A 22675-nucleotide genomic window follows, 5' to 3' on the forward strand; every position below is an offset into this window, starting at 1 on the left:
TTGCTCCTTTCTTTCGTAGTTCTTGTAACAATGACTTTGTAATTTTCCAGGAAGTGGTTGTGTTTCAGCACCTTGGAATGTCATATTTCTGATATTCGGGACGGGACTCATTTAAAGATTGCATATGGCTGGAACTTTGTAGATTCTTACAATTACGTCTCAAATCCAATGTAGCTAATTAAATACCAACATGTCACTAATGTGAAACTGATGTAACAGTAATGTGATTGACAACACAACGATAATTAAGCCATTATATCACTTCCATGTCAACGACGCATCAGCGTTTACTCAACTAAATAAACTGCACTGTGGAACTCAATTGCAACAATTTATACAATTCGAGATAAAAATTTGCAACAAATTAAAATTTAAGTACTAATATGTTATTGGCGCCATAGATTGACCAAAAATGTAATTAAGCCATTGGAGATTGAATACCAAAGAAGCTTTACATGCTACATATCTTGTTGTTCAAAACTGGCTAGCAAATTCAAAACATTTTGCGGGCTTTGCTCTCACCCGACTCGCGAATGACCTCGGAGTAAGAACTTTGAATATGACATGATAAACACAACCAGCATGACAATAACAGTTTGAAATCTGGCCATCACTAGAAATTGTTACAAGCAATACTACTACTTACAACTGTTACAATTGGACACGAACTCAGAAATTTGAAACTTGTTATATTCACCACAGATGACAAAACAACACATAACGCCACAAAATGGAGTAAACACCGTAAAGGGAAAAAAGAAATGGTCACTGAGAAAGCAAAACCTTGTACATAATTCGACACTCCTTCTCATATATTTGGGGACAACACAAAAAAAAAAAAAGAAGACCAAATAACTTTACCGAGCCATAAAAAACTGGCATCTCTGAAAGAAACGAAGGATATGCACAATAAAGGTAAAAAAAATTTACATGGGTCGAAGAGCTATATACTTCTCTATGGTGTCAATGCCAATTTGGATACTGCATCTGGCTAATCTTATCTATATCGCACTAATCTGATATGAGTTATTAAAGGAAAATGATCAAAGAATGGCCAAAGCAAGAAAAGCATACGCCAAAATGGCAGGCTTGAAGCAGTTTAGATGAGATTGGGATGAATGGCTAAGAGAAGGTGTCAACTGTGTAGTGATTTCGGTACCGTTTCCGCTCTCCCTTGTGGCCTCGGGCGTATAACTTTTCGGTAGAGGAGAGAGAACAGAAGAATTATGTGAATTCACGGTGAGGGAACTTGACTCTTCCACATCGTAGCCTGAAGTTGAAAAAGAAGAAAAAAAAAGAAAAGGTCATGCATTACCCAATAATCTTCATCGTAGTTGCAGAAGTTGCTTGAAAAATGTTACTTACAGTTGAAGGGTTTCCAACCAAGTATCTTTCTTTCTCGATCAAAGACGACACGAAGACCAGTCATGAAATTTTCTGCACATCATTAAATCTATGTATAAGCTGAGAAGTAAAATGAATCATAAACAACAATACCAAAAATACACTAATAATAATAATAATAATAATAATAATAATAATCTTCTCCCCGAAGAAACAAGAGAATATTAATTAATAGTCCAAAGAACTCATCTGCATAATCGATATGAGTGAAATTTGAAACTGCAAAGCACGAAGTTAATATGATAATTCAAGTCTACTTAGGCTTAGCTTGGGAACACGTTGCCCAAAACACTAGCTTTGATGCTTTGGAGTTCAAGAAAATCCAAAAGTCCCTTAGAGATTACGTTTCGGATGCTCTGAAATGCTGGGGAAACTGCCACCAAAGAAGAATCCGCCAAGTGCTTCCCCGGAAATGGTGGCCAAATCCAACCGCCAATTCATAACAATGGAGGAAGCACTTTTCAATCTTCTGGGCCCTCTAAGAAAGCAAATCAGGTGCATATGATATGGATTTATCCATAACATCTAAAATAACTTGGTCCAGCGGCATGGTCATAGGTTAAGAAAAACAACGTAATAGTTCTATTATCATATGAATGACTGATTGTACGTAAAATCCAAAAAATTCAGTAAGGTTTTGTATGAATTAACACTGCTGAACTTAGAAAAGACTTACGTCCAATGATATTCAACTTGTTGCTCCTCACAACGGCCAAACAATAAATGTACTCATGTTGCTGCATGTGTTGAGAGGGGGGGAAAAAAAGAAGAGTTTTGTTAACTAATGAGGACTTCAGAAGCTTCAGAGTATAAATTAAATGTGGGCAGAGTCTTACCTGTATGGAGATGACAATACCTGGTTCACTGACAGGAAAGAGGCTTCCACCTTCTGTTGTGAAACTAAGATTAGGAGCATGAAATTTGGTATCATTTGAACTGCGAAAAAACTCAGTCATATTAGATATATACTTACTGAATAAATCATAGGAAATAAATTTTCACTATAAAGAAGTTGAAAGAAAGAGAAGAATAACCTCATGGAATAACAGTACTCAAAAGGGATTCTAGAATCAGTAGCATATCGGTTTAGTTGCACCTGTGCATCGAACTGGAAAAGGAAAACAAACAAAAACTGTTGAATCAGCACTGTATCGGTGTTTCCAATACTGCCAGATAAAGTTTCATCACTTGATTCACTTACAGTCTCAGTTAAAAATGAGTAAGCTGGATCTGCCAAGTATGTGAAAGAGGTTCCTGTGTCAAAAAAAGTACTGATATCCAAATTCAGAGAGCTGTTCTCAACACTTATTCCAGTTATAGTGATGTTGTATGTGGGGCTGCAAACAGAAAATGCCAAGAAGAAAAAGAAAGATAGAGCGGTTAGTGAAAACCAACATAATATGTTATTCTAGCGAGAAATGAAAATCGCGACAGATCGAAAGAGGATAGAGAAGCCTACTCACTGTAACTGGTTAACATAAAGTGGGGTCTCTTCCTGGTCTGAGCTGCCTTGGTCTCCAAAACTGATTCTCCCAAAACCATCATGTCCAAAGCACATGGAAAAGGAATCAGATGTGAGGCCTTTGCTTGCTAAAATGCTGGGGACTGATATCTTTTCCATACCCAGTCCTAATAGACCATTAGGAGCCGCGGCATCCAGGAAAGAGCCAGTCTGAACCTGCCCACAACTGCAGAAACCAACCAACATTTAATAACATCCAAATCTAGAGGATAAGGCGGGCAGATAACAAGTGAAGTGACAACAGTTACAACTCTGGCTAAACTTTTTTAGGAAGATTTTCATTACCCAAACACTATTTGTGCCTCAACAATTTCAGGACGAGCATCCTCTGTTGTCAAGTACAAAACATCCTCAACAAGAAAACCGGAAGACGAGGTGCCAGCGGAGACATAGGTGATCTTATATGGACATTGCGTTGTCTCAGAGCACTCATTTTGATGTTCACAAAAATCGTTGCCACAAGGCACCCTTTGGCTTGTCAATGACATATTAGGACTATAGAAGCTAGACTCAAATTCCTGCCATTGGAAAGTGATATCAGACGATCTGCATGGTTTTCTAGGCAAAATGTTAAGCATAAGTTACTAGTATTATTACAAATACAACTCAACAAATTGTTGAGTCAAAAGGCAAAGGGTTAATGCACAATAGCACATTTGACAACATACAAATGTAACAAAGAGAAAAAGGATAGCAAGCTTTATACATTATACACCTACAGAAAAGACAATGAAAATATGAATAAGATTAATACATCACGACAAAAATAAAAGTTACACAAACTATCACATAATCTCACCAGATAGACATATTAACAGGTGTGTAATGCAAAATGCATGTGTCTTTTCTGTGTTTCCTTGGATAGCAAACATTTAAATAAGTAAAATGATCTCTCCAGAGTCAAGACCCAATAAGTTTGTTTACAGATTGTGGACAGTGTATTCGTTTCCTTAATAAGCGAGAAATTACAAGCCAAAAATATTATGGCTTACTATTTACCGAACAACAAAAGTATGCAACAACATATAAGATGGTAAGAAATAAGTTAAAAAATAACTTAAAAACCATAGTGGTTTACCTATGGTTAACCTATATTACTTAAATTTTGGTTATGATCAACCTATCTGACTGGAATTAAGGCAAAGGCCCCCTTATAGTTGAGTTAGAAGAGACACAAACAAAAACAGAAGTGATATGGAAAATAAAGCCACACAATAATTTGAGAGATATCCGGTGTAATATCATTCAAAGTTTTGATACTCTCAATTCAAATCACTATTTTATCTCTTTCAGGCTAAAGAGAATGCCTTAAATTTGCTCAAGAATTCACTGTTTTAAGGGATTTATGTTTTTTTACTATTTGAATGCTGTTATTTACTATTTGAATGCTGTTATAAACTGTGCAGTATGATTTTCGTAATCTAATCAGCCAACAACCCTCACCACTAGCCCTACTTCGATTAGGAATTTCAGTTATACCTGCTGTTCGCTCCTTGTTAATTACCCACTTACCCTAATTTTCACAGATCCCCTGTTCTGCCAGTCCCCTTTTGAACCTTTTAACACCCTAGTTTGTTACAGTCTACCTAGCAATAATTATCACATTAGTTTAATATTCCATTCTTTGCAAGAGCTTTCTTGTTAATACTAGTATAGTAACCCGTGCGATGCGACGGATAAATAATTGAAAAAAAAAATAAAAACGATGACAAAGGAAGAGAAAAAGGCAATGAAAGAAACGACGTTAAAGGGTGAGATTCATCTTGTCGATAAAGAAAACTAAAAGAAGATGAAGAAGAACAGTTCGGCTCAATATAGAGGTGTGACCCGGTTCGGTTCAAGCCCAAAAAAAAAAGGTTGACCAGATTCGATTCAAATAAAGAAGAGAGAAATCAGGTTCATTCCAAGTAAAGAAAGAGAAAAATATATAGAAGACTTGAGCCGGTTCGGAAGAGCCCACACTTAACAATAACCAATTCGGTTTAGACAAAGAAAGAGAAAAATCCAGTCCGATGCAAGCAAAAAAAGAAGAAAATATGTGGAGGATTTGAGCTGGTTCTAATTAGAGCCCACACTCAACAATGAAGGACATGTTGCCATGTGGTTCTAATTAAAGCCCACACTCAACAATGAAGGACATGTTGCCATGTGGCAAATTTAAGAGGAATAATGTATAGGTATAGAGGTATAGATAGATATAGATATAGATTTCAACTCCGTTCGATAGCATTGATCATGATTCCTGGGAGTCCATCTCTGTGTCAACCTAGGTGACCTTCTCAATAAAGAACTACATCAATTTGGCCAAGTACTAATGACAAAGTAGAAAAAGAGGCACATCTTTCCAAAAACCATTTCGTATTCCGAGAGATGATCAATAGAAACCTACATTAACATCAAACTGAAGCAAGAAAAGCAAGAGAAAGAATCACATTCAACTGAGATAAAGAAACCTTACCAATCCATAGCTCGCGGAGGAGGTCGGCGCACAGCTACTGCAATCACAGGGCAGCCAGAACAGATCGCTGCCGGTGTCGAGTGCCACCATGAACGTCAGGCTCGGAGTGCCCACCGACACCATCGCATAGTACAAACTGCACCCAAAACACAACCACAACCAATCACTCCATGAAGAACCCCAGTTCCCCAAAACCCTAGCCAATCTAAAATCCTTGCACGTAAAAGAATCAAGGAAGGAGGAGGGAAGGGCCTTACAATCCAAGGGAGCTGACCTTAATGGTGGCGTTGCCCTCGGAGAAAGTGACGGCGGGGGCGGCGCCGCCGCCACCACCACCACCATCAGCCTTATTCTGGCGTCTTCGCCCGTCTTACCACCTTCTGCGCCTGCCGCCTCCGTTGCCTCACGCCTCGACTCCACCCACCGTCTCACCGGCGCGGAGAACCGGTGGTGCAACCCTAACCCTAACCTCCCGCCACCACCGCCGCCGCCGCCGCCGCCGCCCTTGCCGCCGCCGCTCGCGGCAATGAAGAAGGAGAGAGCGGTGAGGACGAGGAAGAAGGGAGAGAGGAGAGAGGCCATAGGGATTGGGGGTAGAAGGGGATCAAGAGAGGTGAAACCCTAGAAGAAGAGGCATCTAGGGTTAGGGTTTACAAGAATTCGTCGTCGTCGTCGTCGTCGTCGTCGTCGTCGTCGGGATTTCGCCGCTCTTTCCTTTTCCCCCCAAATTTCTCAGAAAATTGGTTCGAAATTTTACACTTGTAAGGGAGAGAGTCTTAAATAGTACTAATAATAATTTATTAATAATAATTTATTACTATTATTATCAATTATTTATTATTATTATTATTTATTATGATGATGATGATTATTATTAAGATGGAGAGACGTAGACGAGTGTCCGCGGAGGTTGTGGTGGTGGTCGGTGGGCGCTTTCTTAATAAATAAAGGGAAAACTTCAAAAACCCCCCCTGTGGTTTCATGCATTCTCACTTTCATACCCTGTGGTTTAAAACGTATCAATTTGCCCCCCTGTGGTTTCATTTTTTTCTTTTTGTTATCAATTTTATTATTTTTTTTTCTTAAATCAGTAACAAAATTAAAATTAAAGGATACTAAAGTGAATATTCGATAAACATAGATGGTTATCTGAAGTTTTTTGTATATAATTTAACGAAATATTAACGAAAAAGCTTCTGAAAAGATAAAAACGAAACAACAGGGGAGCAAATTGATACGTTTTAAACCACAGGGTACTAAAGTGAGAATGCATGAAACCACAGGGGGGGTTTTTGAAGTTTTCCCATAAATAAAAGATGGAATTGTGGGGCTCACGGGGAGCAAAACGCAACAAAACCCCTAATCTTTATCACTTTTGCACAAAACCTTCTAATTTTTTTTTTACTTTTATAAATGTGCACTTCATGCACTTTATTAAATAGTTAAGTAGTTTTTGTTCTCAATTAAAGTCATTTATTAGAACAGTCAACGAGCCGAACAAGTGCCAGTTGGGGCTAGCTCAATTAATATCAAGTTAAAAATTCAGCTCATGTACAGTTTATTTATTAACGAAATGAATACGAGCTCGCTAGCGAATAATAAGTTAAATTATCAGTCTTATTATTGGATGAAAAGTTAGAAACATATTAGAAAATTAGAATCTTAATCAAATAAATAGAATTCACAAAATGTAGGTCTCTTTATATTTGGATCGCCCTAAAATTCAAATAGTAAAAAATTATATTACATTTTATTATATATATATATAAAATAAATTTCGAGCTATATGGAACTGAACATAATTAACGTGACCTCAGCTTGTATTTGGCTCGTTTATTACACCAGTGATTGATCTAATGCTCATATTAAGTCGATTGCCAACCCTATTATTAATTACACAAACTTTGAAATACAAAAAAGTAATCTCTACATTTTATTCTAGTATATGAAAAAAATATAAAAATTGAGGATGAATTAATTCTATTTTTTTCATCGTGATGCTTAAAAATTAGAATTTTTTGTATTTTGAGGTTTCACAAATAAAACTAGATTAATTAACGAGTAATAAGTTAATAGAACTAATAAATTTAATAAAAATTTGAATTTAACTAAATATAAAAAGATTCAAATTAAAAAAAAAAATAGAAGTTGAGAAATCTCATTCAAAGCAAAAATACTTATAAGGAGTTCATTTCAAAAATAGTGAAGGACCAGCGCGTTGCGACGGAACGACTTCATAGAAATAAATAAATAAATAAATAAATTTAAAAATAACAAAACAAAGAGTTAAAAAATTATATAAAATAAACAACTGAAAAATAAACAACTAATTAAAATTTGAGAATAAAAATGTCACATATCTCATAATTTAAATCATAATACATTAAAATGTAGGGATTAAAGTGTTATTCGTCTTATATTTTTAAGGACGAAAGTGTAAATCCAATCGTCCAATTTTTTTTATCCAACTTTTTATATGTTAGATTTGAGCAAGTCAACGATATTTTGACAATTCTCGCAATTAAATTTTATAAAATATAAAATTAATTTAAACTCTATCAATCTTTTTTTATTTTTTAATGTATAATCTAGATATATCTAAATGCTCAATATTGTAAATTTAAAATTTATATTTAATACAAATAATATAAACTATTTAAAATTTATTTATATATTTTAAATTTTTATAGTACAAAATAAAAAAATAGATTAGACTTAAAAAACATTATAAATTTTCTTCTATGTACATGAACAAAAAAAAAAAAATTGAAATCAGAGGAAAAAAAAAAAAAAACCTCCCTCCTCTCTCCCCTGCTGAGTCCCACCCGCACTGGATCCTTATTGAATTTTAAAAAATAATAAGTGAGGAAAAAATTAAGAAGAGAGAGAGAAATTATTATTATAATTATATATAATTTTTAGAAAAAATAATTTATTGTTCTTACATTTTTTCCTCTATTCTTCTTTTATCTATCTTATCCTTTAATTTTTATTTTTTTTTAACTTTTTTAATGTTTCATTTTTAAATTTTCTTTCTTCTTTTTTATATATTTTTAATAATTTTTTTATTCAGGCTTAATTAAAATTTATATTTAATACAAATAAATTTAACTTATTTAAAAATTATTTATATATTTTCAATTTTTATTAAAAATAAATAAAAATTTAGATTAAATGAAAAAAATTATAAATTTTTTTAATCATATATTAAAGAACAAATATATAAAAAAATTAAAGAGAAAAATTAAAGAGACCAAGTTCGAATCCTAGTTGATTCACATTTCTAGCTAAGTTCATTTCTAAATGAAATAAACGAAGCGGTAGCATGCTAACTATCTCTCTCAAAAAAAAAATATTAAAGACATAAAAAGAGACAAAAAAAAAAAAAATCCATCTCAATCTCCCTCTCCTCTCCTCTCGGCTGGGCCCCACCCTCTCCTCTCCTCTCCCTCTCCCGCTCCTCTCCCCGCCACCCGGCCCGCCTGCCCGCGCCCCGCGCTCACCCCTGCCCGCGCCTCCACGCTCGCCACCTGTTCGAAAACTGAGAATTCATGTATGTTATAGATGTGTCATAGTGGAGATGCTCTTTATACATTTCTAATTTTTTTAAAAAAAAAATTTTATTTTGAAAAAACTTTAAAAAATCCCATGTGGTTTGGCACTTTTTTTTTTCATTTTAGTACCTTGTGGTTTAAAGTGTATCAAGTTAGTACTCTGTGGTTTCGCGCTTTCTCACTTTAGTACCTGTGATTTAAAGTGTATCAAGTTAGCACTCAGTGATTTTATTTTTGTATCAAGTTAGTACTCAGTGGTTTTATTTTTGTATCAAGTTAGTACCCTGTGGTTTTATTGTTCTCTTAATGAAATATTAAACCACAAGGTACTAAAGTGAGAAAGTGCAAAACCACAGGGTACTAACTTGATATACTTTAAACCACAGAGTATAAAAGTGAGAAAGTGCGAAACCACAGGGTACTAACTTGATACCACAGGGTACTAAAGTGCGAAAGTGAGAAAGAGTGAAACCATAAGGGGGTTTTTGAAGTTTTTCCTTTTATTTTTTTTATGGTGGAATGGGTAGAGAGTGTGGAGTACAAAGAGTAGTTGTATGATTGGGATAAGCTCGCTGATGTCACTTGTGATGTCACTTTTAGGGTGTAAAATTATAAACTAAAAATTCAAATAACGTGAATAAACTAAACTTTTTGTAATTAATTATATGTTAGCCATAATTTTTAACATTATATCAATCATGATTATATTTTAAATAAAATTATTTTGCCAAAGACAAATAAATCGAATTGAACGGACCGAATTATTTTGGTTTGGTTCAGTTTAAAAGTTTATACCTTTAATTCGATTCAATTCAATTTTTCAAAATACTACAAAAATCGAACCGAACGGACCGAGGCGGTGCTTTGATTAGATTGCGGTACACGCACCTTAGCCAATGATGGTGACAACTTAAAAAAAAAAGAAAATAAAAAAAAAGAAAAAATAGTTTTAAATTTTATTTTGTTGAGAAATAAATAACTTAAAAGGCAAGATCGAAAGTAATTCACCATTCACTCCTATGATTATTATATAAAAATTTTATTTACAAAATAAAAAAAAAGGCAATAAATTCAAACAGTATCTAAAACTGTAAATTTTTATAATTTGTTTACTAAGCTTTACCAAAAATAGTTTAATCAACCCTCTTCTGAAGTGAAGTTACTTATTAAGTAGTCATTTTAATCGTACGTCCTGTATATGATCTTGTAAAATTTTAAAATATAAAAAAAAAAACATCTGTTTTTCTATAATTAATAAAATTAAGCATCAAAACTTAAGTTTTATTTAACAATCTTCAATTGCGCGAAAACCAAATGAATTAAATGCCTATTTTTCAAAAAGTATTTGGATAATTGTAAGAGCTTGTAAATAATTTGACTTTTATGAGATTGGATGTTGTTAAGAAAAACTAATAGAATTATGGATTAAGTGGTTGTTAAAAATAGTTAAAAAAATTATATAAGTTCATTTTTATTTTGACTTTTAAAGTTCAAATAATGATTTATATTTCCATATTGTTCAGGGATCTCACATGTATATAATTTCTTTTCTTTTCTTTTCTTTTCTTTTTCTTAAAAAAAAAATTTGGAAGAACAGAGCAGGGTCAGAGGGGGTCATACTTTAGTTACCATAAACATAAATATTGTCATGAAGCAAGAGTTAAATATAAATAAATATCTATATTATTATAATGATTCTTTTTTTAAAAAAAAATGCAAGAATAAAGGGCGAATCTTAGGGAATGTTTTACTGCATATAGTTGTAATTGCACTGCAATTATAACTACCTGCAATTCCAAATCCAGTATTTTGTTTCATGCATTTGAGTCTAATTACTGCAGTTAGAACTGTATGAGGAGATCCAACTGGTTCAAACTACGTTCAAATTTGTCGTAGTTCCAACTCCAATTGAAGAATGTAAATTTAAACCGGAGGTAAACTTACATCCCTAATTATTTTTAAATAAAAAAATTTTCTACATTGGAAGTAATCACACCAACAAAAAATTATAAAGTTATAAAAGTTTTTAAATACACTTCTCAATAATATGCAATCAAACATATAATTTATAGTTGCAACGCCTTCTACTATATCCAACCAAACAAAATATATATAGTTACGACTATTATATTTCTAACAGTATTCATCTCTAACTATACTGTGTTTCTAATTACATTCAACAAAACGGCTCCTTAGTGTGGTTCATTGAAAGGAAGAGAATTAAAAAATACACAATTTGAAGTTTTGAAACTCAGGTATCCAATTGACCGTCCCTAGAGCAAGTGGCAAAGGACTTGATGGTTGGTATCGGAGTTCCCAAGTTCGAATCCTAGTTGATTTATATTTCAATGAAATAAACGAAGCAGATAGCGTGCTATCTATCTCTCTCTCAAAAAAAAAGAGAAAAAGAAACTCAAGTATCCACAAGGCCACTATCCAAAGTCAAATGGTTAATTCATATTAACCTAATCTAAGGGAAGCATTTAGTTCTTCTAAAAAGCATGCAAAACTATTTTGCAATAAAAGAAAAAAAGTTATCAACCGTTCTTAGCGCAAGTCGCAAAGAGTTTGGTGATTGGTATCCGAGATGTCAAGTTCGAATCTTAGTTGATTGACATTTTTAGCTAAGTTTATTTTTAAATGAAATAAATGAAGCGGGTAGCATGCTACCTATCTCTCAAAAAAAAATAATAATAAAAGAAAAAAGTTTTCTACAGAAAACACTCTTTTCCACAATATTCATTTTCTGAATGAATAATTCAAAAAATAAAAATATTACCTTTCCATAAAATTTGAAAAAAAAAAAAAAAATCTAGAGAACTTACTTTTCCTATAAACCAAACGAACGAAAAATATTTTTCCAGTCAGAAAATTATTTCTCCGAATCTTCTCCAGAAACCAAAACACCTACACTCAAACAAATTTTGTGTTACAATGGTTAGATTACATTTAAAAGTGAATCATATCAGCAAAAGAGAACACATTCAACAATGAGTTGTAATCTTATAAAATTCCTTTGTTTCCCCCCCTTTATTTTGGCTAATTTATCATCTGAAACAAGCAGCAAAAACTCATCTGCAAAGTAGATCTTACAAACTGAATCAAATGTTTCTGCTCTACACAAGCACTGATTCAGCTTACTTGTTGCTTTTGTACCAAAACCTAAGCATGGAAACTCAAACATTTTCGCCTTCGACGGTTTTATTCCCCAGCAACTGATCGAGAATGCTTCTCCAGTTCTTGTAATCCAGCGGCTCGCCGGAGTCCTGGAGCTGCATTCCGTTGACAAAGAAGAAAGGAGTTCCAGTCACGCCTCGCGAGCACCCGTACTGCGAATCAGAACACGTCGTAATGCAACTAAGACGCGTTGGATTTGGAATTGAAAATGATGTGATGAGAAGTACTAAAGTAGCTGTTTCGCACCTTGAAGGAAATTCTCGCGGCATTATCAGTCTGCGAATCGTTGAAACCTGATTTTAGCGCAGGCAGCGAGTTTTCACCGACGACAGTCGCTGCCAGATTCACGAAATCGCCAGTTATCGAAGCCCTCGACAGTCTGTAAGTCGGTGCATTGTAGTACTTCTCCTGCGCGACGCGGTCGTACGATAACAGAAAAAATGGCGAAATTTGCACTAATCAAATCATAAAACAGGAAAAAAGAGGGGAAAAAAAAAATCTGATACTAATGGCTATACAAACATGATAAGAATTATGAACAGGGCAAAAACAACTGCAGTTATTTGAACTACCTGATACTTGAAGAAGAGCTCTAGCAAGGGAAATGTTGAGGATGCATTTAGCTTGTTTGCGATGTGAAGCGAACGGCACGCCGTAAACGCGTTGCTGTGGTAACTGCATATTGCATCCAAACATAATCTTTTATCTCGAAGAACAAAAAAAACAGGTTTCTGAAACGCGATAAGAACATATCAAATGCTAGCTAACAAAAGTCTCTGCCTTTTTCTGCAGTAGTGAAATGTTAATAAATGCAATCTACTGATCTGAAAATCTTAAAAATAAGAGACGAGGGAGAATCGAGGGATGTTTAGATCTTCGATTCGGAAAAATTGTTTAGTTAACTTATTTGATCTGCATTGCATCTGTAACATTAAGTTCATGTAGAAATCTTAATACTTAAAGGGGCTGCAACACCTGCACAAATTGCAGAATGCGGGAATCGAACTCTTGGCGTGCTCTTATATCACTTGTTTGATCGTTGGCGCTGATCATAATTTCTAAAACTTAGGCTGTTAGAGGGGAAGTAACCAATTCACTTAAAACGTATAGACACAGTACCCACTTGACCATGATTTGGCCCAATTTGGCCTCCCCGCCAACTTGATATTCCGCGACTTGTTATAAAAATTTTCCTCTCAACTAAAGCAAGCTAAATGTATGAAAGCACAATGGATAGAAAAGAAGGAAGGATAGGCGAGGAACAATAGATACCTGCTAATGTTTCTTAAATAGAAAGATCAAAATTTGAAACTAGAGATAAAAGAAGGAACATCCCACAAAAATGAATAATACAAAGAGTCATATAATGAAAGAGTAAACAAAATTTTATTGGTGTTAGGATAAGAAAAGTACAAGTGAACAGAGAACAATAGAGCATTAAAAGGACAGGAACTGCAGAATATTCCTAATCTTATAGCAGACACATTGTTGCGAATCGGAATATAAAGAGGAAACGAAAATCGCAAAAGAATCTTATGCCATTCGTCCTAATGGTGTTTGGATTCGAGATATTTTGATAGGTCAAAAACGTGGAATAATTAAATATGAGAAAATTAAATAAAGTTAGGGAGCTGGTGGGACTCGAAGTCAGAACCTGCTGTGCTGATATAATGTTAAATTAATGTAAACAAAAATTGTTATTTTCTTCAAAAATTAAGCTACTAGAGAATAATATTTTTAATTTATATATTTTATATATTCGACAAACATGGCCACATAAAGCAGAAGCATAACAAAACTAGTTCACTCTAAAAGGAAAAATCAAAATAAAGAAAGAAAACAAAATACAGTATATTAAGTTTCTTATGGATTGTGAAATACTGAAGTACCGTTTTCTATCAACTTAAATTTTTACAGAAACGTAGTTGTTTAAGTCAAGTTTTGAGTCTTCGGCATGTGACATGATAGTTTCATAGTTCTCTACCACTCCAAATCACAAGAACCTGTATGGAAAATCGGAACGAAATCACATATGCATAAATTAATCAAAAAATATAAAAAAAAATTTCACTTAAATTTTACCAGAATTATAATTCATAATGTGAATTTTAAAATATTAGAATTTACCGACTAAAAGTCAAAGCGCATTCGATTCTCACAAAGTTTAGATCGTTCTGATGCATTTCTTTTCATAGAAAAGTAATCTATAACTAAGCTAGAGAAAGAGAGAGAGAGATCAAGGCGACTCACGGAAGAGGAAAGGGATGGGCGACGACGGCGACGCGGGCGGAGGAATAGTAGCTTATCGCCTGCTTCAGCGGCGGCCACGAGTCGCGGCTATCGGGGCAAAGAGGATCGAGAAAAGCCTCGACGACCACCGACCGGCCCCAGACCGGAGCTTTTCTATACACGAATCCGTCGATCCTCGCAGGAATCGGAAGCTGCGCCTCCGAGAACCCGAACCACAAGGAGAAGAAGAATAATGAAAATAAGAATAAAACGCACGACATTGCATTGAAAGCTGATACTTTCTCCATCTCCTCTTTTTTTTTTTTCTCTCTCTTTGTTGTAAGTTGCACTTAGACTATACTATATATAGTAGAGAAAAAAGAGAGAGAGATGAAAAGCAGAGGAAAAGAGAGAGGGGGAGTGGAAAGTCAGAGAGAGAAGGATGGCGGCAATTTCTGAAGGAATCTCAGACGGTTTGGGAACGGAAAAGAGTGCAGTCTGTTGTGGATGTAGGCAAATGCGTTGACAGGCTTCCCAATTGAATCTAGACACGTTTGTGGTTACTAGGAAGGAAAGTGATGCAATGACATCAACAGCTATCCATAAAATCAATTATGTTAATCTATTGAGATTGCAGGAGATTACGTCGCGTACAGTAAAAAAAATTATGATAGCAAAATATTTTATTTATGTTTTTTACGTAAGTAATAGCGCGTTTCGTATTTCAAAATTAGTCCACTATGATATATTTTCTATTCTTCCACCAAAAAATGAAGAAAATTATCTTTATATATTTTCGCCCCAGCTTTGCTTTGCCTACTATCATTATATGGATCTTAAAAATTTTAAAAATACTAATTGTAATGCTCATATATAATTTATCAAATTTAGATGCTATTTATTAAATAATTTTTAAAAAAATTTTATGGGGACTTTTATTTATATACTCCTTAGTACTATTCAAAATTTTCAAAATTATCTCTCACTTTCTAAAATACCTTTATAAAATAAATATTTATGGAAACTAAAGTAAGCAATATTGGAGATGCAATTGATCCAGGTTGGTATAGCTTCCGCCCCTTTTCGCTCCAAATGGGACGGCAAGTAGCAATCAAAACTATAGAAAAATGTAGCATGTCTTGAATCTTAATAGAGCATAAAGCGAGAGAGTCCTTGTTTTTTTTCTGATCCGTCTCGATCTGCTAAAAATGTATTCCTATCTTGATCAGTTCCAAATGAAGCCGTAAGTGAGGATAAAAATAGAGTTAAAATTAATTCATCCTGAATCCCCCGACCCGATAAGAATTAGAGTAGGAGGTGGGGGATCCCTCCCGGCCCGGATCCGCCTCATTTGCATTACTATGCAGAATTTGGTTGCCAGAAAAAGTTATTGTGTACACAATACAAAATTTAACTCATGAGCTTTAAAGTTAAAAAACTCTTACATATTTTTTTTGAAAAAAAACATAAAATCGTGGACACCTTCTCTGACGCTGATTATTAAGATTATTTAATACCTTAGTAATAAATTTTCAAATATTACGATTTTTTATATATACGCCTTTAGTTAATGTATATTATAGAGTAGAGCTCCTATGCTTGGATATCTGTTTAATTGCACAAAATTGCAACCGCACTGCAGTTTCAACTGCATTCAAATCTAAATATGATGTTGGTTTGGTATACTTGAATCCAATTTTTGCAGTTGAAGCTGTAAAAAAGTTTTAACTATAACAATTGAAACTATACCCAAATTGTTCATAATTTGGACTATAATAGTTGGAGAAAATAAAGCTTACCTATTTAATCACCTAATCACTACATTTTTCAATTGAATATGTGTTTGTTTCATTGACAGTGGATAGATGTAAAGTGGTTTCCGGTCGTAAATATCTAGTTTCATTTTTTAATGGGAAAACTTCAAAAACCTCCCCTGTGGTTTCCAACTTTCTCACTTTAGTACCCCGTGATTTAAAGTGTATCAATTTGCCCTCCTGTGGTTTTGTTTTTATTTTTTCTATAGTTTTTTTCTTAATATTTCGTTAAATTATATGCAAAAAAACATCAGTTATCCATCTAGATTTACCGAATATTTACTTTAGTACTCTTTAATTTTTAATTTTGTTGCTGATTTGAGAAAAAAAAATAATAAAATTGATAAAAAAAAGAGAAAAACGAAACCACAGGGGGGCAAATTGATACACTTTAAACCACAGGGTACTAAAGTGAGAAAGCTGAAAACCACAGGGGGGGTTTTTGAAGTTATCCCTTTTTTAATTCACCGTAACTTTATCTTTAGTAGAAATCCAAACTCTCCAAAATATCATAATTAACTTCGGCCTATCCCTGCAGAAATAAATTATATGAAAAAATTAAAATATTAACTCATCTCTCACACCTCACGCTTTTACACTATTAACTTCAGGTTCACAGCTATACAAACAAATATCAAAAGAGAAGGCATTGTTCTCCTGAATTTTACTCAAAAATCTACTTCAAATCAAACAAAAGACACATTTATAACTACTGTATTTATAACTACATGCATATATAATTATAATATATTTGTAATTACATCTGACCAAACTGCTCAAAGGTACAAGTGCGGTTCATATAATGTACAAATAGACCGGGTGCGGGCAATAATTTCTGTAGCCACTGATCTTGTTGGTGGAAGCCAACGCAGTAGTGCACACATCAACTCTAAAATACTCTTTAGCATCTTGCAAGTTGGAAGAGTGTGGATATTTTCTATTCAGATCCGGATAATAGCGGATACGGACACGGATAATTTTGGATAATATCCAATAATTCGGAACCATTCTCACCCCTATTAAAATGTGTAGATACCTCCTCAACTTTTATCAGTTTTGAAATGATCCTGTAAACATTTTTATTTGATTTATACTCTCTCTGCTTAGTATCCTTTGATTTATCTCTATGTATTAGTAATTTTAAAGATTCCATTAGAAACATAGAATCAAACGTCCATAATAATGGCACGTAACTTTCTTTTTGACTAAAGTAATTTTTGATCTTGTGCATCTACCGTAAGTGTTTATTTTGATTATAATAGAATTTTCAAAATAGTTAGAAACCGGAAAAAATAGCCCATAGGGTACTTAAATCCAAAACCAATCAAAATTATTCATTACCCGCGTGACCTAAAACAAGAGACAACCCAAACTCTGAGACTCAACCTCAAATCCGAACCAAATAGGAATGGAAACGGGGCGGAACCGGGGCAGAAGGGTCTCCCACCTTTCGCTCTATTTCTTATCGGATCGGGAGAATTCGGGACGGACAGATCAACTTTAATCATATTGTTGGTCCTCACCGCTCCATTTGAGATGGATCAGAGAAGAAGCAGATGTTTTGGTGAATTTTTTGTAGATCGGAATGGAACGAGTCAAAAGAAAAATAGTCTCCCGCCTCCCATTTCATTTATTTGATAGGTCAGGACAAATTCGCGCCTCCCATTTCATTTATTTGATAGGTCAGGACAAATTCGGAATGAGTTATATTTCGGGTGGAAGCTCCACCAACCTAGATTCATTTGCAATCTTAGACCCAAACCTCAATTTCTGCAAGGAATTGGGGTCGACCCAATCCAAACCAAACCCAAACCCGAATCCGAATCCAAATCCAAATTCAAATCCAAACCCGACCTACCATTTTTCTCCTCCCATTCCCCAAAACCTGCGAGAGCTCCCAACTCTCGCATACCGCATACGCCATTGTTAGGGTTTTGTGTTGGAGAGGGAGAGAGAGAAAGAGAGAGAGAGAGGGGTTTTAGGGTTTGGGGATGAGCGGGAGCGCGTTCAACGCGTTCAGGGCGCGGGCGCCGATCGCGTGGAGTCCGCGACTGTACATAACGCTGGTGCGGGGCCTCCCGGGGACGCGGCGCCTCCACCGCCGCACCCTCGAGGCCATGCGCCTCCGCTGCTGCAACCGCACCGTCACCCACCGCACCACCCCCTCCCTCCTCGGCATGCTCAACCAGGTCCCCTTCCTCCCCCTCCCCCTCCCCCTCCCTCTCCCTCTTCTTCGGATTCCTCGTCGCAATCGCTGCTGAACGAGCTAGGTATCTCCGGGGCGATTGTTGTAGGTGAAGAGATTGGTGGTGGTGGAGACGGAGGCCATGCACGTGGCGCGGAAGCAGGAGGAGGAGCAGCGCCGCGCGCTCCGGCCCCCGATCGTCGTCGCTCACCGCCCCCCGCCGCCGTCCGCTTCCAATGAGGCCGCGCAGTAGCGGTTGCATCTTCCTCATCTGTTTCCGCCAATCAGAATGATAGGTGATTTTGCGTATCTTATCTCCAAATCATGGATATTCATGTGCATTGTTGCTAATTCTTGGTAGTTTGCTTTGAATCAACTTTATTTTGTGCAAGGATTAGCGTAATTCACAGCTTGTTTGGGTGTTCATGGGATTTTCATGCACAAAACATCAATGTGCAATCAGTGGTCAGCTATTTGTGAGATATTTGTTAAAATGCCCCAAAGAGGGAGCTCACGGCGTTTGCAACTGCGCTAGCGAATTTGTAGATGCCCAGTAGAATTAGTATTGTGGGTATCAACAGCTTAGAGTTGAAATTTGGTAATCCAAACATCGCTAGTTTTAGACTTTTAGTTGCTGATTTCCTTATCAATTTGATTTTCGCTAGGTGACGATTTGATCGCCCTGCTGCAGTGTATTCTTCACGTGATCGTCATCGGGTGCGACTGCAGTATGCGGATACATAAGGAAAGTAAAATAATATTGTCATAAGTGTATCTAGTTGTATAAAAATAAATGATGGAACTAAAAATATAAAGAACTATAGATAGAATTTGATGTTCAAGTTTGTAATGTACATACAAGATTACAAGCTTAACCAACGAAGATCTACATCAAGTGAATGCCACAATGTGCTTGCTCATGTACTAATTATATGACACCTATCCCTTGGGCCGGCAAGGAACCACATCCGCATATGCAGGGTCATGGACCTTTTAGAATGGTCTCAGGTCTACTCGAATCTTATGCAAGCTCATTCGCAACCATCTTAGACATGATCGGTTTCTCTTTAATCAGATCTTTGGGAGTTGTGTTTTTGTCACCTTTTGATTCCAATATCTCGATTACTAAATCCTGTTGAATTGATGCGGACAGTCTGAATCTTAAATTTGAAGTACAAGTGACAAGAAATCATTATGAATGAGCTAGAGAAATTTGTTTTTTTACCCTGCAAAAATAGTGCTGGATAAATTTGGATGTGACTCTAATTCCAACAGGGAATTTTCAATTATGTGCTATTCACAATACTTTGGAAAACTACGGAATTTATGCTTGATTTTATAATTTTAACAGCTTGTCAAAATCTCATGTGCTCATATGTTCTCTTTTTTAAGTTTTCTATATCTATTTTTGTTGTAGTGGAGGGTGCCAACAGATCAACTTCTCTGTTATTATTTCCTGTTAGCTTGGAAATTCATTTGTTTTAAAAAACAAAGTAGGGGACAAAAGCTGCTACTAAATTAATTGTTTTTGGTTGACAAACAAACTTCATGCATGCATAGATTGTGAATGATCTGTCATCCCAGGTGCACTCCATCACATAGAATTCGAGTGCAAAAGGATAAAAAAATGAAAGTGTAACCGAATGAGGCCCAAGTTTGTGAACTGCAAGTTTCTTACGGATGCCCATTTGAAATTCAGTTTGCATTCATCTTCTTCTAATGAAATTAATGTAGAGATTTTAGATCGGATTGCACTATCGTCGTTTTCTATTTTAACTTGAGATTCGCCCTTTTACATTATACATCAGCTAGACATGAGCTCGTCTTCATTGTTCCATTAATCCTTTTACAAGACAGTGGATCTATATCCAAGTCATATAAACTGCTAGGAAATGAACTCAATTCGTATACTTATGCTGCACGATAAATGCAGGTATGTTATATTCTATCATGTGTCAACTTATGTCCAACCTCTTGAAGGAGAACCTGAAAGTTAGATTGACCCATTGAATTATTCGCTCACTCTGACATTGCAGATACTGAAGATAGTAGTAACTTATTAATAATGCCCCAATCTGTTAACAAATTGCTGTAATTTATTAGTAGCTCTTATTTCTTGGTGTTCGGAAGAAGCAAAGCATCTGCCATCGCTCTCCATTTTTGACTTGCAACTACTGCTATCACTAAGTTAATGCCTCGATGCCTAGTTTCTGCATAATATGCTTCATGGTATTACATTTCTACGAATTCTTGTATGTTGTTTCGAAACTTTGTTGATTACACCAAATTTTCAATTATGCACAAGCATTCAAGGCAGATATAGATATAAGGGTGCGTTTGGTTCGCGCTATCTTTTAAAGATTCCTAGTAATCCAATGGGAATAAAAAAATATGACGGTGTTTGGCTAAACGCACTAAGTAATCTAGTTGGTAATATTGGATTCACTTGGGAATAAGATTCAACCCAAAGTACTAATCTCATTCCCTTGAGGGAGGGTGGGTATCCTCATATTAATGGATTGGGGTAATCATAATATGTCTAATCTCTTTCTTTCTTCTTACCCGCCGGCTAGTTGATATTATTTTTCTTTACACTCTAACCTTATATCTCTCTCTAAACTTATTTTTCTCTCTTAAATTTAACTTTTTTTTCTCTCTCTAAACTAAGCTTTCTCTCTCTCTCTCTCTCTCTTTCTAAAATTTCAACTCTTTCACTCCCTCTAGTTTCGACTATATTTTTCTTTCTATTTCTTTAATTATGCTTTCTCTCTCTAACTTATACTCTCTCTCCTTTTTTTTAAAAAAAGATGTTGAAACTTTTGATAACATTATCTAAAATTAATTAAATTAATTAATTAATTAATTGTATATTTTTTGTAATATTAAATAATATGGCTAATTAATATTATCATGCGAACCAAACGCAGGAATTCCACATTCTTAGTAATAGGATGAATAGAAATAAGATTCTTGGATATCTTTTATTCCTAGTAATTTTTCATAATGCGAACCAAACGCACCCTAAATGTCACTGCATGTGTTCCTTCATTACTATTCTTATGGATCTTCTTCTTTATGCAGGGCATCCGAAGTCCTCTGCATATTGGTCTCGCCGCACAACTCAGTTCACGATTTGCTGTGTAACATTTCTATCAGGATAAAATATACATGAATTATGAACAACTCCTTTCCGCTAAATTCGTCTCAATCTCACTGTGTTCTGTCAGCATTTCTGCTGAATGATGTAACTTCGTCTTTTTGTGTTTTCTTTTCTTGAACTTGTTTCACTTATTTATGCGATGCCGATTTTCGGTAACATTTTCTCGTTGGAAATGTAATTGCACTTCAATCTTGCTTGATCCTCGTATGGCCCAGTTATACGATACTCGAGATCTCGAGTTAAAATTGTTGCCTTTTCTTTCAAGGCCTATAAGGATAACTCATGATTGTGCCGATTCAATCTTAGGCCCTACGATTTAAGGGCTGTGGTATGAGGTTGTGCCGAGTCTTTGTCTAACATGGTGTAGATACGTTACGTGGAAAAGGTATAGAATGCAGTAGTCATATTGTTGATGTGGTGTTCCGAATCAATCAAATTGTTCTTCTAGAGTTCACCCATCTCATCATGGTTTTTAGAGAATATTTTTATTATACTTTTCTCTCTCAAAAAAAGAGATACGATTAGCTAGATATACGTAATGTGTAGTTGCTATATAGCAGACTTCCTCCGTTGTATGCCATACTATGCATACTATTATTGGCAAATAAATAGTTTCCAAAAGAGCTCGATATTATGTTTCGCTTGATGTTGAGAATTTCAAGTGCTCCAAAAGAAGTCATAATTCATAAGCACCGAGTGTGAGATAAAGATGGTTGCAAGTGTAGAAGAGGACGCGACGATGGTGAAATTGGGTAGCCTTAAAATAGATTAAGGGTGCATTAGGATTACAGGCAATCGTACCAGGATTACTATGTTTAGTTCATCCGCTATGTAATCTAGTCATTAATATCATTAATGTAGCATTACAAATCGAGCAGGATTACATTAAAAATATTAACGAGAATGAGATTATCTTGTATTACTGAAAGCTGGTAATGTAAAATAACAATTTTACCCCTCTAACTCCCAAAACCCTTTCATACGTCATTTAAAAAAATTTAATTTAAAATTTTGAATTGTCAACTTTTAAATTTTAAATTTTTAATTTAAATTTTTAATTTTTAAACTTCAAATTTAAATTTTACATTTTAAATTTTAGAATTTAAATTTTAGATTTTAAATTTTAAATTTTAAATTTTAAATTTTAAATTTTAAATTTTAAATTTTATTTT

At 34.9% G+C, this 22675-nt stretch overlaps 2 protein-coding genes across 4 annotated transcripts; one reads left to right on the forward strand and one right to left on the reverse strand.

The window, feature by feature from the left end:
• Nucleotides 569-14826, reverse strand: LOC109707932 (aspartyl protease family protein 1-like). The gene is made up of 13 exons (XM_020229475.1): nt 14366-14826; nt 12688-12790; nt 12362-12523; nt 12155-12267; nt 5385-5520; nt 3212-3435; nt 2868-3092; nt 2606-2741; nt 2439-2512; nt 2241-2340; nt 2081-2141; nt 1366-1437; nt 569-1270 (listed from the first exon to the last, which is right to left on the reverse strand). The coding sequence occupies exons 1-13, from the start codon at nt 14650-14652 to the stop codon at nt 1044-1046; spliced, it is 1920 nt and encodes a 639-aa protein (XP_020085064.1). The 5' UTR covers nt 14653-14826; the 3' UTR covers nt 569-1043.
• On the forward strand, nt 17998-21704 carry LOC109708242. Of its 3 annotated transcripts, none has more exons than XM_020229905.1 (3): nt 17998-18347; nt 18453-18639; nt 19035-19632. In XM_020229905.1, exons 1-2 carry the CDS (start codon nt 18150-18152, stop codon nt 18594-18596), a joined length of 342 nt encoding a protein of 113 aa, XP_020085494.1. In that variant the 5' UTR covers nt 17998-18149; the 3' UTR covers nt 18597-18639; nt 19035-19632. The 3 variants fall into 3 exon arrangements, with proteins under 3 accessions (XP_020085494.1, XP_020085493.1, XP_020085492.1); XM_020229904.1 differs by having other exon boundaries at nt 18000-18347; nt 19009-19632; XM_020229903.1 differs by lacking the exon at nt 19035-19632 and adding an exon at nt 21425-21704 and having other exon boundaries at nt 18006-18347.

This window comes from Ananas comosus, linkage group 3, assembly GCF_001540865.1.
Source record: "Ananas comosus cultivar F153 linkage group 3, ASM154086v1, whole genome shotgun sequence".
NCBI classification, from domain to species: Eukaryota; Viridiplantae; Streptophyta; class Magnoliopsida; order Poales; family Bromeliaceae; genus Ananas; species Ananas comosus.